We start from the raw sequence: 17,656 nt of genomic DNA, 5'->3' as shown, positions 1-17,656 counted from the left end.
ATTCAGCTGATAAGTTCACTTCATTTGAGTCCATACACGGCAGTTTGCAGGAGTCAGCTGCTGACCTCATGTTCTCTTGAATGTGAAAGGTTCACAAGCACATGGGTTAGCCTTACTGTAATACTGAAGGGATCAAAACTAATTTGAAATCACATTAACAAAAGTGAGCTTGAGTAAATATGCATCTGGACAGGTAAGTTACACATTGTGGCCTAATTGCTATTCAGGTGGTGGTCGAAGGCTCCGTAGCTTCTTGTCATCGAGACCTTTCCAATATTTAAAGTTATTGTCCAGATGCTGCATCAAATTTGGTAGGTCTGCAAATGCTAGGAAAGAAAGGACACAATGTAGTTAGCCAGCAGAACTGAAATGGTTCCATGATTCTACTTGCTTAAATATAATTTGAAATACGGGAGGAACTGTATTAAGTGGTTGGTTTCAGAGTAGCAGCCGTGTTAGTCTGTATCCGCAAAAAGAACAGGAGTACTTGTGGCACCTTAGAGACTAACAAATTTATTAGAGCATAAGCTTTCGTGGGCTACAACCCACTTCTTCGGATTAAGTGGGATGGTTTATATCTGTTATACTGATACTTGAAATGGTTCTTGTCTTCTACATCTTCCCAGGAGAGTTACAAGAATACTATAAGTATATTTAGCAATTGTATTGCAATCAGGAAAGCACCAGTTTTCTATCAAGGACCTAGATACTGTGACTGTAACTATTATGCTTGATAAAATTCCAGTTACGTGCACAGCTGATTTGCCATTTATGAGTGTGTCACAATTCTGACTACTTGTAATCACTAATGACAGCAATGGAGAAGAAATGGTTGATATACTGTAAACAGTTCTCAAAAGAAATTCAACCTGTTTTTCTATAGCATTTTCAAGCATTAGAAAATTGTTAAAAAAAATTAAAAAAATATGTGGGCCAGGTGAATATGCATAGTGTGGTAACAAAGTGAGCTCACTTAACATGCCTTGTTCCTTTATGGAAAGCTAGCTAGTCATTTAATAACTGAGAAGAAACTAAATTTTGCCTGAAGTTCACCTATTAAATGAAGTAATAAGAATTATTCATAGGAATGTTAAAATACATGTTAGCATTAATTAAGCTATCGGGTTTACTTGAAATGTAGCAAATTTCCATATTTTTTTTTTCATTTGGAGTCACAATGCAGCACTTTTATCTTATAGTACCCTAAAAGGCTTATGATACGAAATATATTGTAGAATCTTGCTTACCATCCCATGCATCAAACATATCCGTGATGAAGTAATCTATGAAGGATATTTGGGATTTGGGGATGCTACAAGTATGTCTGTCAAAAACTGGCATCACCACAGGTAAACTCTGTCTCTTTTCTTCATCAGTCTGCAAAGAAAAGATTTTGTGATGATTTGGCTGACACGTTATACCAGTGAACTCCCACTAGCAGCAGACTGTTGGCCACCAACTGGTGCATGCAGATGCTTAATAAAAGGAGTGACATACTGTGAACAGACTTGATCTAATCATGTATATGTTCAGGAGCAATAGAACACTGAACAATGCTCCCTATTGGCTCAATTAATATATGGAGATATACCTATCTCATAGAACTGGAAGGGACCCTGAAAGGTCATTGAGTCCAGCCCCCTGCCTTCACTAGCAGGACCAAGTACTGATTTTTGCCCCAGATCCCTAAGTGGCCCCCTCAAGGACTGAGCTCACAATCCTGCGTTTAGCAGGCCAATGCTCAAACTACTGAGCTATCCCTCTCCCGAAAGTGACACATTTACTGCCTTCCAGATCTACAAACAAAGCTAGTTTTGTGGCACTTTGAAACTTTTTTTAAAGCTATGACTATTTTGTAGGTAAAGATGCTCCATAATTGCTAGTCTCCACCAGAAATGGAGTTTCAAACTTACCAGAAGGCAGGAAAATATCTTACAAAACATTTCTTTTACTTCTGAGGAATACAGGCCTAAATTCAGAATTTGGCCATGATCTGTAATGGTAGAAGACCAGGCAATCCCCACCAAAACCTCAGCCTCCTAGGGGCTTGCTCCTACATGACTTTATTCCTTGCTGTCTCCTTATGTGCTCCCTCACTAACACTAGTATTCTATCATCATATCCATGAGAGAGAGAGAGCTATGCATAAGGCCCTTTTCTTCCACAGGCCGTGAATGGAGTGCATTTTTAGGCAAAACAAATTGCAAATTGAACAATCTAGAAACTTAATTTTTTTCAGATTACACTGCAGGGCAGCCAGCTTCCATATGTTCACAGATACTGGGCCCTGCATTAATGTATATTGGTGATGAGCAACTAATATAAAATATAAACAAATTAATAGTGTAGCCTTAAGATCTTGTTTGGATATAAGTAGAGTCCGTTTGCTGATTCCTCCCATCCTATCAAAAGAAGTGCTCAGGTAGAATTTTTAGTCTTCTCCAGCTATCTTACCTGTGCAAAGTACTCCTCAGAGATGCGACCGGCCCATTCAATGCACTGCTCTAGGGGTCTGCATGGATTGGAAATGTCAGCGCACTTTATCAACATACGTTTGATAAGTATGCGATTTTCAGGAGACGTGAGAACGTTTTTGACTGAATCTCCATCACCATTATTACTCTGCAACATTTCAAAATTAAAAACAACAAATCAGCATTTTCTGTAAACAGACATTAAAACATTTTCTACTTCGGGAATGTTTCCAGTGTATCCCGCAGGGACCCAGTCCTGCATTCCTTGCATGCTTCACTGAAGACAATTCCAGGTGCTCAAATGCATCAAATCAAGAGGAAGGATGGTTGTGTGGTTAAGGCACTGGATTGGGACTCTGGAGCTCTAGGTTCCATTCCTGGCGCTGTCACAGACCTAGTGTGTGAGCTTGGGTAAGTCACTGAGTCTCTCTGTGGCTCCATTCCCATCTCAGGAGTGCTGTGAGGATAAATTCATTAATGTGCAGATAGTACAAAGGCCATGTAACTACATAGACAGATGTATATAATTTTCCATTGCAGGATTAAGATGATAATTGAAAAAAAAAAAAACCACAAAAACACACTGAGTTACATGTTACAGTAGAGCAAACAACTGTTTAGGAAAAGGCTGGGACTAGATGCATGCCCGGTCAGTGCTAGCAGGTCTCATTATCATGAGAACAAACTACTGTGACAGCAGTACTGCTCCCAGGGCCAGCTCCCTCTTCCCATCCCATGCACCTGGTTTTCCATCCTCCCCATCCCTACGGTGCCTGGCTTACTTGGCTTATAATGCAAATTATCTGTTTTTTTGGATTTCATCACTATCAGATAAATTCATTAAAAAACCCTGCTTTTGATTAGCTTTATCCTGTGCAGTTATGGAGAGTGGCGAAGGGACACTTGTTTAGAATATGTGGCTATATTTGGACCCCAGCCTGCACTATGTATGTTTCTGTCCAGTGGGACAGTTCACACAGTTGAGAGCTGCAAGATTGGGTCGGCCTTTTATGAGCTGGGGCCGAAGCTACCTTTACTATGGAGCTCTGATTAAAATTGTTTCTAGGGGTAGGGAATCAAGGCTGAGATGCCTAAAAATCCACCCAACAGAGTGGAGCATAGCTTGAGCTGTTGCCTGGTGGTATGACTACACTGCAAAAAAAATACCCGCAGCACTGAGTCTCAGAGCCCAGGTCAACTGACTTGGGCTGGCGCTGCTGGGCTAAAAATAGCAGCGTAGACATTCAGGCTTTGTCTGGAGCCCGAATGTCTACACTGCTATTTTTAGCCCTGTAACGCTAACCCCTGTCAGTTAACTCAGGCTCTGAGACTCACTGCTGTGGGTCTTTATTATTTTTTGCAGTGTAGATGTACCCTGGGTTAGCTCTGGATAATGGATTAAAATGTGGTGCCACCAATAATAATAATATTTAGCTATCACTTCCCATGCATAAATCTCCAAGTGCTTCACAAAGGAAGGGAAGTCACAGCATTTCCCATTGATAGCTGGGGAAATTAAGGCTCAGAAAGGTGAAGTGACTTGCCCAAGGTGACACAGCAGGTCAGTAGCAGAGCTGAGACTAGAACCCAGCTATCTTAGTTCCCAGGCCAGAGTCATCTTCACTTGTCCAACATGTCTCCCAAGACACAAGCTTTTGTTCTGTTTCCCTAATTTTGTACCTTGCCCTCATTTGATCTCCACTGATCTTTAAACACAAAGTGTGGCTACTGCATATGGAGTAGTCACTTCAGCTGTTCCTTCACTGACCTAACTGTACTTTGGGCCCACTCCAACCCCTGCTGAAGTGAGTGGAAAAACTGCCATTGACTTCAGTTGGAGCTGGATGAGGCCCTTTGTGAGGAATGCAGATGTGAAGCATGGTAGCACATCTTCCTTCACGTCCCTTTTTAATTTTCTCCTTTGCTGAGATGCCTACAAAAAAACTTGACAATGGTTAGGCTGCTGGTGTGCTAAGACCATAGCCTATCATTCTGACCAATATTGTTTCCTTGTTCTTCCCTGTCTATCTGCATCCATCTGTTATCTCTTACCTTATATTTCGATTGTAAGCTCTCTGGAGCAGGGACCATCTTTTGTTCTATGTTTGCACAGTGCCTAGCACAATGGGGTTCTGGTCCACTCCTGGGCCTTCTAGCATTACGGTAATCCTGACAATTACAACACTAATAATGCAGCCAGCTCCTACATCTATTTGTACAAGAGGTACCAACTAGGCAGAATTCCACACTCCACTGCACAAAAGTAAACACCACGTTGAGGTCAGCCAGGGTGGAATCTGAATTTCCCACTGTTCTGAGCTTTTACTAGTGCACATTGTTAATTACAGGGAAGAAAGTTCTTCCTGCAGGGCCGCACTGATAAACCACAGCAAAACCAAATTAGACACTGGCGCTTTAAAAAAATTTTTAACTGCTGAAAATGATTAGAGATCATTCAGTAAATGACAGCAGAGATCAATAGGTACATCTCCAGGAGCTGAGAAAGGATTTTTGCTTCTGTGATCTGGAACCTTTCCAAACCAAAGCTATGGTTCTACTCAGAGGATGCGGCTGTCTTGGGAATAGATTCTGCTAACAGAGCTTAGAAGTGTCTCTGCAGGCCAGATCTAGGCTTCCTGTCACAAGCTTAGGTGACATCATGAAGGGAAATCGGAGGATAAAGGATGCTGGAGCTGGGATGGATTCTGTCAGTTTATGACACAAAAGAAGACAAGGAGCAAACCTAACAACTTCTCATCATGGCCCATTGAACAAATATGTACAGAAAGGACTAAAAAAGGGGAATTGTCCCATATGGAACAAACAGATGGCAGCTTGCCAACAAACACTCCGTTGAGTCACAGCTGTGATCCAAAGCCAAGCTCAGAGAAGCACGCTGCCATTGCTACCAAATACAGGACCAAACTCGAGGGAAGATCTGCTGGAGTGTAGTGTCCTGCCAATAACAAGCCCTGCAAATTAGTGGTTTTACCCACTCAAACATCATAAACATTTTTACAGGAGTCTGCAGTTTGGAGAAATACTCAGCTCAAACGAGGGAAACACTTTGATTTGATTATTTAAGTCAAACAGCAAATTAAGCCCTATTTTTCTCCAGAAAATGTGCATGCAGCAGGTCAAACTGCTAGGAATGAGACCAGACCCTTTGGCACAGGTTTTGCCCCTGAAATCAATGGGGCTGCACAGGATGTAAGCCAGGTCAGCATTTAGACTTGGTTTGACTCCAGTCTAACCTGTATGTGTGTAGGGCTTGTCACTGCTGCCATTTGATCTCACAGAGGAGTGTGATATTGTAAGCCCCTTCCCCCAACCCAGAGAACTTTCTTCCCGGCTCAGACTGGGACTGTCGCTGCAGAAGCAGTGAGTGAAGTGGAGCTTTAGTTCTGCCCTCCCTGCTGCCCGGCGAGGCTCCCAGGAAGTAGCAAGGTGTGAAGTACTATACTCCTCCTCAGAGCAAAGGAGCAGCAGCCCGGGAGGAATTGTGACAGTCGAGTCCGTTTGTACTCTGGTCTGCTCCCGGGACCGTGCAGCTGTGCGCTACACTTCCCTTTCTCAGAGCAGCTTGAAAGCCTCACACTAGCCCTTAACCTCATTACATTTCTGTTGCATTCATGGATGCTAAGCTAATTTAACACCTGGACGTTGTGTAGCCTAACAGCTAAAGGGCCTGGCTTATATTTCACAGGTGTTTATTTAACATCCACTTGGGGGTTGTGTTATTATTTTAAAAATTCTTTATCTTTTTATTTGTAGTGTCAAAAGGATCCCTATGTTCCAAGCACTTACTATAATTACCTTTATTATCCAAAAATACTCTGCAATTACCCAAAACATGTTAACAACCCCTTTTATTGGAGGAACAAAATAATATTCAGTATCAAGTCTGTGCTGTACAATAATTTGCAGAACTGTGTTTTGCAGCTTGATGCTTCTTTTATCAAAGGTTTTGACTGTTTTGACTTCTGTAACTCTGCCAGAGGTTCTGGGTCTATTACAGGAGTGGGTGGGCGAGTTTCTCTGGCCTGCAATGTGCAAGAACTCACACTACTAGATGATCACGATGGTCCCTTCTGGCCGTAAAGTCTATGAAAGTTATTTTTTCATGGTCATTAAATTCCTGGAATTGAATAGATTGGTTTTTAGCCTAAAAATTCTCTATTGGTTTTACTGGCCATATACGTCCATTAAAATATCTATCAGCATTTTCCCAATAAAACAATTAAAGAGAGTTTGATTATTTCTTACTGTAGTTCTTAAGTAAAATATAATTTATCAAAAACATAAATTACTAAAATTACAAAAAAGGCAAAATGAAAGCGAGACCGTTTGATAGTTTAAAAATATAATTTTAGCCTGGGCTGGTACTGCTGCCCATTATTAAGATTGCCTGACACTATCTATTGTAAGACCCTGTGTTTTCAGTTGCTTGTAACTCTGCCAAACTTTAATCGTTTGGTCTGAAATATTTCCTAGCTGGTGTATACTTCAGGCTGAAATGTTTTGTAAAATTTTAGCCATTTCTAAAAACAAGGTAAAGGAAAAAATGTTGTTTTTGCCAATATTCAAAAATTCTGGCAACCTTTTCTTTGAGAAGCTCTAGTGCCCCCATGCTTTGGAGCAGGGATTTGAAATTCGGCAGGAGGTGGCCTTTGAGTCAAGGATATGCCTTTGCTGTCCCTGTGAAGATCCACCCAAATTTGGCCAAGTTGCAAGCATTTGAAAAAAATCACAGTTCACACAAGCTCAGTAGAGACTTGCTAGCGCTTCACAGCTTAATTGCTCAAAGATTCCATCTACTCCGAGCTTGCTCCAGCCTGGGGCTGAGCAGGTCATTCCTTGTAATTGAAGTTCCTGGCTGCTCTGGGCCATGCCAAGTCCAAGTCCAGAACTGACAGCAGGGAGCCTGCCTCTCCACTGCTATCAATGACACCCACACTCCTCACCCCTGCGGGGCCGTGCGGAGGAGAAAGCTGCATGATTCAAATGCAGAGTGGACAAGAGCCAGATCTGGGATGGGGTAGGAGGGTTATGCTGGGACAAGATCCAGGGTGTTTGTGCTTGGGACTGCAGGTTGACGGAGACGGAAACTGGGACGGGGAGTTCATGGGACTCGCTTAACAAGGAGAGTGGGACTGGGAGCTACAGGAGGGCAGAGGACATTGGAACTGGTTGGGCAAGGAGACCGGGGGCATGGCTACACTTGCAGATGTAGAACGCAGTAGGGAAAGCGCTACAATCTGTCCACACTGACAGCTGACAGCGCACTGGCGTAGCCACGTTAGCAGCTCTTGCAACAGCCACAGAGAGCAGTGCATTGTGGTAGCTATCCCAGCATGCAAGTGGCTGCAACGTGCTTTTCAAATGGGGGGGGTGGAGTGGAGTGTGACAGGGAGTGTGTTGTGTGTATGTGGGGGGAGAGAGAGTGGGTTTTTGGGGGGCTGAGAGCATGTCAGCATGCTGTCTTGTAAGTTCAGACAGCAACAGACCCTCCTCCCCCCCCGCCTCTCTCTCTCTCTCTCTCACAGCATTCCACAGTAATGGTTGCTTTGTCTCGGAGCAGATAAGAATGCTGGCTGTCAGAAATGGGCTTTCAAAGGGCATATCGGCATGCCTGCAGTGATTCCAAAACAATGACAAGAGTGGCCACTTGACTTAAGGGGATTATGGGATGTTTCCGGAGGCCGATCAGAGCGCACTAATGCAACACCTCGTTCACACTGATGCCCGGGCGTTCCAGCCAATGCGCACCAACTGTTAATCTTCTCGCCGAGGTGGAGTACCAGGAGCCCTGGAGTCAGAGCGCTTTACATGCATTGCTGGTGTGGACGGGTAGTGAGCTAGGGAGCCCAGGGCTGCTTTAATGCGCTCTAACTCGCAAGTGTAGCCAAGCCCTGGGACTGAGAACCAGTGAGTGAGTGAAAAGAAGTAGGCAGGGAGGGAAGATAAATCTTATGAGGAGACAGGATGCGGGGGGAGGGGAGAATTGGGACTGGCTGGACAAAGAGTCTAGGACCAGGAGCCAAGTGGTGGAGGAACACTGATTGGATGAAAAAAAACCACACCAATATGTGATCATGTAAATAAAGACCATATCACAGCATAAAAGGGTAGCATGTGTAAATTCAGGTTGTACATGTCATGGCATTCTGGCAGTTCCTAACTTTTGAATGCTTGACTTTGCAACCTTAATAATGTTCTTCTGATGCACTTTGTGTGTGTGATATATCTATAGAAGCAGCCATATTACAAAATATTTAGTTACTGAAATGATCAAACTAAACACACAAAATTATGTGAACTTGGCCCCCTTGAGATACATCTGTGAGCTAGTTTTGTTCTCCTCTTGGGTCTGGTAGCAGGAGACAGGCATCTTGATACACCATGGCTCATGGACAGTCAACTTGTTAAGTACATAAGGCCTGATCCAATGCCCATTGAAATCAACAGGAGTCTTTCTACGACTTCAGTGGGAAATGGATCAAGCCCACCATTGATCGGAAAAAGCAACAGAGAGTCCTGTGGCACCTTTAAGACTAACAGATGTCTGTTAGTCTTAAAGATGCCACAGGACTCTCTGTTGCTTTTTACAGATCCAGACTAACACGGCTACCCCTCTGATAAGCTTGCTGGGAACAATACCGATTTACCAGCATTTTTCCTGCTTTATTCAGGACAGCAGTATCCTAAGGAGACTTTGGCTTCACACTAAAAATTCACCCAGTTCCATTTGCATCATTAGGATGCCAAGAGCAGAGCTATCTCCCCACTGGACAAAAGCTTGCTCTCGTCCCCCTTGCTCCAAACACCTTGAGAGAGAGCATGACTGCACAGGCAGCATATGGGTGAATACCAGACCTGCGTCTCCCCAATCTCTTATGCCACAGAAGCACTGCCCCCACCGTTCAACACAGAGTTCACAGCTACAGCTTTACAAAAACTGCTCTGACTACATCAGGAAAACACTTTTAAAATCATTTCAGCTACTGTAATGGGGCTTTGCCAGCAGTGCTGTTGGGGTATAAACTTTGATATAACAGCTTTTGAAACTCTTCTCTTTGCAGAAACCATTCCAACAAAATTGCACTCCACTTACACTGGCAACAGAACTGCTAGCTGCAGCTGTTATTCAAACTGGTTTGTTTGTTTTTGTTTTTTAAAGAACGATTTCCTAACAGGCAATTTTGTAGAGTCCACAGGATTCCAGTTGGCTACTGATTGTGCCTATATGATACTGAATGCCACAATCATATCTTCTGCCCACTGTCTTAAAAAAATCTTTAAACGACTCACAACTGCTGCCAGACTCACAGCACTGAAAACTGCTGTCTTTTATTTACAGAGCACGTGCCACGTGGTCAGCTCAGTATACACATCCCCACACTGCTCCACAATGGGCTCACATCCTGACCCTGAGCATCCAACTCTAAGAATGTAATTCAGTCTCTGTTCCCACACAGTCCTTGGCAGGGCCAGATTTACATCTTGGGCGCCCCTAGGTGCAGGGGCTCAGAGCCCCACCCCGCCGCCTGCGGCAGCTCCGAGCTGCAGGATGCCACCGACGGGAGCTGCGGGGTTACCTTGGTGCCCACGGCAACTCGGAGCTCTGGGGGCCACCACCGCCCACAGCGTCTCGGAGCTCCTAACCTCTGTGGGCAGCAGGGGTACCCTGCCACTTTTAACTTTTAGGTGCCCTGCTGCCCACAGACCCCCAACTGCCCAGCACCCTCACACAGCCCCACTACAACTTCCCAGTGCCCCACACAGACCCCCTCCACTGCCCAGCGCCCCCCCCTTCACTGCCCAGAGCCCCCCCGCCCAAGTCATGCCCTCTGGCCGTGCTCATTGGCCCCACTGGAAGGTGACTCTGTCCGCCGGGCTGAGTGAGGAGCGCTCCAGCAGGGCTGCGTAGGGCCGTCTCCCCCTCAGCAGGCTGCGCCCCCTGCTGGGACCCAGGAGCAGCAAAATTTGAATTTTTAGGCTCCCCTAGAATGCCAGCGCCCCTAGGCACATGCCTACTGTGCCTAATGGGGAATCCGGCCCTGGTCCTTGGCCCCTTTGCAGGAAAGGCCAACAGTGATACCAGTCACTGCCAACTGTGATGATGGGTTTCCAGAAGGGACACTTGCCATCTCCTCTGGGTGCTGGAGAGAGACCCCCACTATATCTCATAGAGCAGGGTTCCAACCTTGTTCTTGCTGAGCCCTGCCTCAACATGCTATAAAAACGCCAGGGCCCGGTGGGGGTGGGGAGGGGAAGAGCGCGGGGCTCCGGGCCGGATGGGGGGGGGGATCCTTGGGCATAGACATAATTTTACTTCTATTTGGGGGGGGGGGGGGGAGCAAGGGCTGGAGGGGCTCGAGCCAGCTCCGCACAGCAGGGTCCAGGGAGGTAGCCCCTCCTCCACCCGCTGATTCACTCAGGAGGCCACCCAGCCTGTCTGGGCTATGAGGGGACGCAATTAAAAAATATAACTCAAAGGGGGGGGCTCAGTTCAAAAAGTTTGAAAACCGCTCAGGGTGCAGGGAGGGGGTAGATAGGGGCTGTGTGAAGTGAAGGGAGTAGCTCAGGGTGCAGGGAGGGGGTAGCTAGGGGCTGTGTGTGGGCAAGGGGGTAGCTCAGAGTGCAGGCACAGGGTAGCTAGGGGCTGTGTCCGGGCAGGGGGCAGGGCCGGCTCCAGGCACCTGCTTAACAAGCAGGTGCTTGGGGCGGCCAAGGGAGAGGGGCGGCACCTGCGGCAATTCGGGGGCGGCAGGTCCCTCACTCCCTCTACAAGCGAAGGACCTGCCGCTGAACTGCCGCCGCCGATCGCGGCTTTTTTTTTTTTTTTTCCAATTGCCACCGCCGATCGCGATCCCGATCGCTGCTTTTTTTTGGGGTGGCAGAAATGCTGGCGCCGGCCCTGGCAGGGGGGCTCCCAGTGCAGCTCCCAGCTTCAGTGGGGGGAGGAGGGGGGCGGCGCTGGGGTTCCCAGCTTCAGCCCCCTGCTACACATAACTTGGGGAAGGGAGGGTTGTTGGCTTCAGCCCCACATTGCTCCCGGCTTTGGGGGCTTGGGAGGGATCCGCCTATAGCCCCACACTGCTCCTGGCTGGGGCAGGGGTCACCGGTTTCGGCCCCGCGCCTCTCCCGGCTGGGGAAGGGGGGGTGCCGGCTTCAGCGCCGGGGCTCGGGGCACCAGGTTTCAGTGGGAGGGCTTGGGGCACCGGGTTTCAGTGGCGGGGCTCCATGGCCCCCCTGAAAGAGCTCATGGACCCCCAGGGGGGCGCAGACCCCCGGTTGAGAACCGCTGTCATAAAGGTTACTACGCAGTCATCAAATGTTAGTAGCCAAAAGGTGTTTGGATTACCACCCATTCCGTTTTTCTGGAATCATCCCATTTTTAACAAGAAAATCTGTTTCCCATAAGTACTCTGATGAGTTATTCGGTCCCAAACATACTGCTGGCTCTGGGAAAACATCACCACATTGCAGTGTAAGTGATGTCCAAATTAGTCCCATTAACCTGCAAAACTGTGATGACCGATCTAACTTATGTGCATTCAGACCAGTGACTTAGAGGTGAAAGACTCTCTCTGTATTTCCAGTGGGCCAGTCACCATACTGTCTAGTTTCAGAGTAGCAGCCGTGTTAGTCTGTATCCGCAAAAATAACAGGAGTACTTGTGGCACCTTAGAGACTAACAAATTTATTAGAGCATAAGCTTTCGTGGGCTACAACCCACTTGCATCCGAAGAAGTGGGTTGTAGCCCACGAAAGCTTATGCTCTAATAAATTTGTTAGTCTCTAAGGTGCCACAAGTACTCCTGTTATTCATACTGTCTAGGTACATCCCGTTACCAGTAGCTCGAGTGCCTCAATCCCCTTTTGTCTGCCTGTTAATTAAAGGAGAACTTGTTGTTTTGCTTACCCCATTTTCTTCTAGTGCTGCCAAGGGTTTATTAATGCTGTTGACAAATTTGTTGACATGCTCAAAGTGCTTTGTCATTTCTGTTGCTAGGACCATGTCAATAATGGCTTGACGAAGGGTTCGATATTCATTCCTGTTTAAAGAAGGAAACAATTAGACATGAGGGTTCATTCACTAAGGGCTGCTTGCTTAAACTAACTGAATCGCTCTGAAAAAAATACTATAGAGCACTAAAACAACAAGGAGTCCGGTGGCACCTTAAAAGCTAACAGATTTATTTGGGCATAAGCTTTTGTGGGTAAAAAACCTCACTTCTTCCATGCATCTGAAGAAGTGAGGGTTTTTTACCCATGAAAACTTACGTCCAAATAAATCTGTTAGTCTTTAAGGTGCCACCGGACTCCTTGTTGTTTTTGTGAATACAGACTAACACGGCTACCCCCTGATACTTGGCACTATAGAGCACTGGTGTTCCAGAGATGGGTAGGGGAAGGGAGAGACAGAGAGAAGGGGCTGGTAAGCTGAATCTATGCTGTACAAATGCATTCCTTTTGTACAGTGGCATGCAGTGAATTATACCTTAGGGGCACAGTTTTGTCTCTCTAAGAGCTGCACGTGCTTGATGGGAGAGGAGATGCCAACTCCTCAGCAGTGCGGCCAGGAGACACTATGTCTGCACATGCCTCCCATGGTGCTCTGGCAGCACACTTAGCAGAGGGTCTTGCTCCAGCCGAGCTTCCGCCATCACTCTCTTGCTAACACAGCTGGGTGAGTAGGGAGAGTGGAGCTATGGTCATGCTCCCACCCCAAAATGCAGCAGCCTCTCCCTTTAGCCATCAGCCAGCCATATGACACCTGCCAACTAGTCTGGTGTGCTGAGGGGAAGGGGCTCCCCTTTCCGTCCAGTTACGTGCACAGGTCAACCATTGCTTGGCCCTAGAGGTCAAATGATATAAAATGGATTTTTCAAAGCAGCACTGACACCAATTTACAAGCAACCAGATTCGCCCTTATTTTAATGCTATAAAAACAGCGAAAGTGTTCATATCGAGAGTTACATTGTAAGGTCCTTGTTCTGTATTTGTGCAGCGCCTAGGACAGTGGGGTCTTGGCCCAGGCCTATGGCTCCTGGGTTCTGTGGCAATACAAATCATCATCATCAACATTATCATTTAGATTTTGGCATTCTCTGCAGTATGAGAGAGATCGGTATTGTTTCATGAGCAAACCTGCCAAGGGGCTAACTCCACTCCTCCAGAAGCTGTGATTTCCCTCTGGTGTGTTTGCTTGCATTTCTTTATGTTGCCGTAAGATATGTAGAAGAAGAATATGGTGGTTAATGGACTGATAAATGTCCCATATTTTCAACTCACCTCTCCATGTTTTTAAAGATATTGCATTTATCATCCCGTGTGGTGAGCTGGAAAGCCAGCGCCGCATGATGGCTCTCTAGCACCGCGGTGTCATTGTACAGGATCGCTAGTTCACTCCCCGCATTGCACAGGAAGGAGTTTGTTCTTCCTGGGTGATCCACATCATGGACAGTGGCAGCAATGAGAGCAGCAACCTCATCAATTGGATCCAGAGTTTGCTGAAAAGAGAAGTCAGGGACATTTAGGTTTCCTGGAAGAATCACTAGAAATCCTGCACGGGTCCTTAAAGGTTAAACTGAGCTGCTTAAAGGCAAAAGGTAGGATTCTGCAGATTGCTTTTAGGGTTAGATGTTCTAAAGAGCCATGGAAAGTTCACTGTAGGCTTCATGGAACTTTCCATGACATTTTTGGACATTTTGTGCCCTCTAAATTTTACTTTATTCACAATTTGGACAAAATGCATCAAACCTGTAAAACTGAGTTTCCGCGTTCTGCCATGGCAGAAACCGCCTTCACTAAAAAATGAGTATTCTGACCTGGAAAAAGGTCTGTTGCTGCTCAAAAATGGTTCCGTTTTGACAGAAAACAGGCCTGTTTTTGGCAAAAAAAATATATTAAAAAATCATGTACGATAGGCCAATTTTTGCTGAGTTCAGAATCAGCTATGGAAGACTGGTTCTGCAGGATGAGTGAAGATGTACTTTCCTGTCTAAGAGCAGTCTCGGTCCCATGGCCTGGCCAGCAGCCTGACTAAGTAGCACCCTACCCAGTGCAATAGTTATCTCTGTTACATTTTGACAACTGGAGATAATTACATTCTCAATGATGCTTTCCGCCCGCCCCATGGCCCAGGTGCAAGGCATTCCTTATTTTCTGGTGGAGCCCCAATGCTCCTCACTGGCTCTGGGGCTGCATTTTCTGGAGTTAATGTGTTCTGATCTTTTTCCTGCTGTAAGGTTGGGGGGTATGGGCCTCTTTACATCTGCAAGCTTCTTGGGATGCACCATCCACTGTGCTTTATGTCTAAAATTGTGCAGCTTTTGTTTCGGCCTTAGAAGGCCTTTAGTAGCGTAGGCAGTAGTTAGCAGAGAGCAGGAAATCTGCATCTTCTCAGCACTGCCCTCTTTAATATGGTACAGCAGTCACTTTGTCTCATTTTGGGCATTTATGGGAAGTGTGAATATCTACAATTCACTCAGGCTGAAATTCACCCAAGTGCAAAGGGCCCCACGTAAGGGTCTCAGAACTCTGTAAGCCCTGCAGTTGGACTAGGGAGGAGGGGGAGTAAGGGATGGCAGATGGAACGGCTGTGAAGGGGTGCATCTTCACCCCAGGAGAGCCACAACAGGGGTTCTCCAGGCCAGTTGCAAACAGATTGGCATGAAATGAGGTCTTGGGGATGGTTCAGGGAAGGGATCACGGGATCTAAACGTACGCATAAAACCCTGCATAAGGGGCATAAATGATCTGTGGGGCTATTCCAGCCAGCTGATGGGGGAGATGGAGTCCTTCCCTCCTATCCCCTTCCCCGCCACTGGATCTTCCCACACAACCAATGGCTTGAGCTTTCAATTTATGGAGAAAATCCTGTAGTTCTCTTACTTCAATGGACGTTCAGCCTGAATAGAGACTTCGGGATTTGGTCCCAAAAATTAGCCACCAATATACAACAGCCGTCCATAAAAAAGCCACATCTTCCCAAAAAAATACGCACTCCATTAAATGTGGTTCTATTGTGTTAACTCGGGGCTTGTGTATATGGCCCTGCTGTGCAGACTACAGGAGTGAGAGCTGCCGTGTGTGCAATAAAGTTTTGTGCTGTAAACTGCCCTGCATTGACATGGCCAGTGCAAATGAAAAGGTACCTAGTTTGTGTTAACATAGTCCTGTTTCAAACAGAACTACGTTAGCATGAACTAGGTGCTAGCAGGGTCTACATGGGGTAGTTACAGCGCAACCCTCTAGTGTGCGCTGCAACTGATACCCCCTTAGTCTGCACAGTTGGGCCGTATAGACAAGCCCTCAATTGTAGCAGGTCCACTTGCATTGCTAGCGTTAACGGGCCCTTCTACGACATACACCAATTGTAGAGGTTAATTAGTACTTGCATCAGCAATCTATGGAAACCAACAAACCAACCACATTGGGGCCATAAGGAACAACTTGTAAACTCCAGCTTTATTTGGATTATCAAAATTTCAGCTCAACAAACCAGCACCTGCTTGCAATACTTCTTTCATGATACCTGGACATTCAGAGAGAACAAGAACAGTGTAGCCATGGCTGACGCAGTCCACGTGGAAATCCAGGATGCTTTCCTTATCTATGCACTGTCCCCTATAGACTCTATGAGGCAACAGCAATATGTCTCAGGCTTATTCCCTTTGTTTGATGAGATCGCTATGTTCTGTCCAGCTTTGGATGAATTTACAGTCCATCATACATTGATGTCACATTGCTAATCTTAGTTCTGTCATGCTAAACCCTACTGCACACCAATGAAAACACAGTTCTACAAACACTGTTTCATTATTTTGTGGCCCAGATATGATTTTTGTTAATGCTCAATCAAGAATCTGGCCCAGAAATACTGCAGTAAAGTGGCAACCCTTATTCACACTGAGTAGCACCTGACTTGGTACGTAGTCCCAATGATCTCAATAGGTCTATTCAAGGAGTAAGATATTACTCAGTGTGAGTATGGGTGTCAGAATCTGGCATTCTTCTACTCGGTTAAGCTTGAATTGGAGTTAACAAAACTGCTGAGGCTGTAACTGCTTAGATACATGTGGTATCTCCTTTGCTTTTGTTTATTACAATTTTTCTTTTCCTGTGCATTCTGCAGATGAATAAAAAACTTTTTCAAAAAGGGAAGGGCAGTCACACTTCTTTGGCATTGGAATGATTCCAGATCACATCTGTTTGTCATAGATAGTCACGGGAAGGCAACCAAACCCTTGGCAACTTGAGGATTGAAAACTTCCAGTGAAATTCTCTCTCCTCCTTGGCGTATATTGCCTGAGAGTCGGCCTCTGGAGAGCAGGTTAATGAGCTGCAGCTCCAGGTTATAATACATACACCAGTTTTAATGAGAGGTTAGAAACTTGTTTACAATCACAAATGATGTCCCTTTGAGCAAGGTTCCACCACTAGCAATAGGCTCAGGGAGGCCAATTCAGGATAGGAAGTTTGGTCCAAAGCTGTGGCAGAGAAGCACCCAATGCCACAGGGCACGTGCGTGTAAGTGTGGCTTTAGTTTATCTTTGCACTCCCCAGATCCCAGGCCAGCTGTATGCCAGTCTGTTCCCCCAGTATATTTTAGAGCAGTTCTAATTTACACTAGCAGCCAATGGTCCTGTAACTGTAAAGGATTCCCTCACCGCAGGCTCACCTCCATTGGCTGGACATGGCACAGTGGCTGTCTCCCTGTAAGGTGCCCCCTGCTGATAGTTGCTCTGTCGTTGTGGTCGTCTCTCTTCCCGCAACTTGGCCCTGCAGCCAGGTTACACTTTAGTCCACCCCTTCTGGTGTAACGAAGAGTCCAACCCAGATGCAGTCCAGTGACCTTACAGCAGGTCTTCCGCCTGTCTCTGGGCTCCAGTCCTTACACCCATTACTTCAGGGGGTTTCACCTCATCTTATTCAGTGGCTAGTAGGGGAATCCCCAGGCCCACCCTCTACTCTGGGTTCCAGTCCAGGAATCCTGCAGCTGGAAGTCCAGGTCTTCTCCCTCAGACTTCTTGCTGCCTCCTTGTACTGCTGCCTACCTCTTCTATTCCCCCAGAGAGTGACTGCCGACTCTCTCCCCACAGCCTCTTTCTGCTGCAAATGTCCTGGCTTCATAGTCACCAGCTCCTGCCGAGCTGATCTTCATGTTCAAT

The 17,656-nt window shown here is 46.3% G+C and overlaps 1 protein-coding gene across 1 annotated transcript in view; it reads right to left on the bottom strand.

The window, feature by feature from the left end:
* Positions 1-112: 112 nt before the first annotated feature.
* PDE8A (phosphodiesterase 8A) overlaps positions 113-17,656 on the bottom strand; it is a 189,160-nt gene continuing 171,616 nt past the window's right edge. The window contains exons 19-23 of the mRNA XM_065412598.1: positions 13,776-13,993; positions 12,403-12,535; positions 2,455-2,622; positions 1,248-1,377; positions 113-326 (exon numbers count right to left, since the gene is read on the bottom strand). Coding sequence (XP_065268670.1) covers positions 220-326; positions 1,248-1,377; positions 2,455-2,622; positions 12,403-12,535; positions 13,776-13,993 — 756 coding nt within the window. The 3' untranslated portion in view covers positions 113-219. The remainder of the gene's footprint in view (positions 327-1,247; positions 1,378-2,454; positions 2,623-12,402; positions 12,536-13,775; positions 13,994-17,656) is intronic.

The sequence above is a fragment of the Emys orbicularis genome, chromosome 10 (genome assembly GCF_028017835.1).
Source record: "Emys orbicularis isolate rEmyOrb1 chromosome 10, rEmyOrb1.hap1, whole genome shotgun sequence".
Lineage (NCBI taxonomy): Eukaryota > Metazoa > Chordata > Testudines > Emydidae > Emys > Emys orbicularis.
Note: the sequence above shows the minus strand (reverse complement) of the source record. Positions and strands in the feature narration are given on the sequence as shown.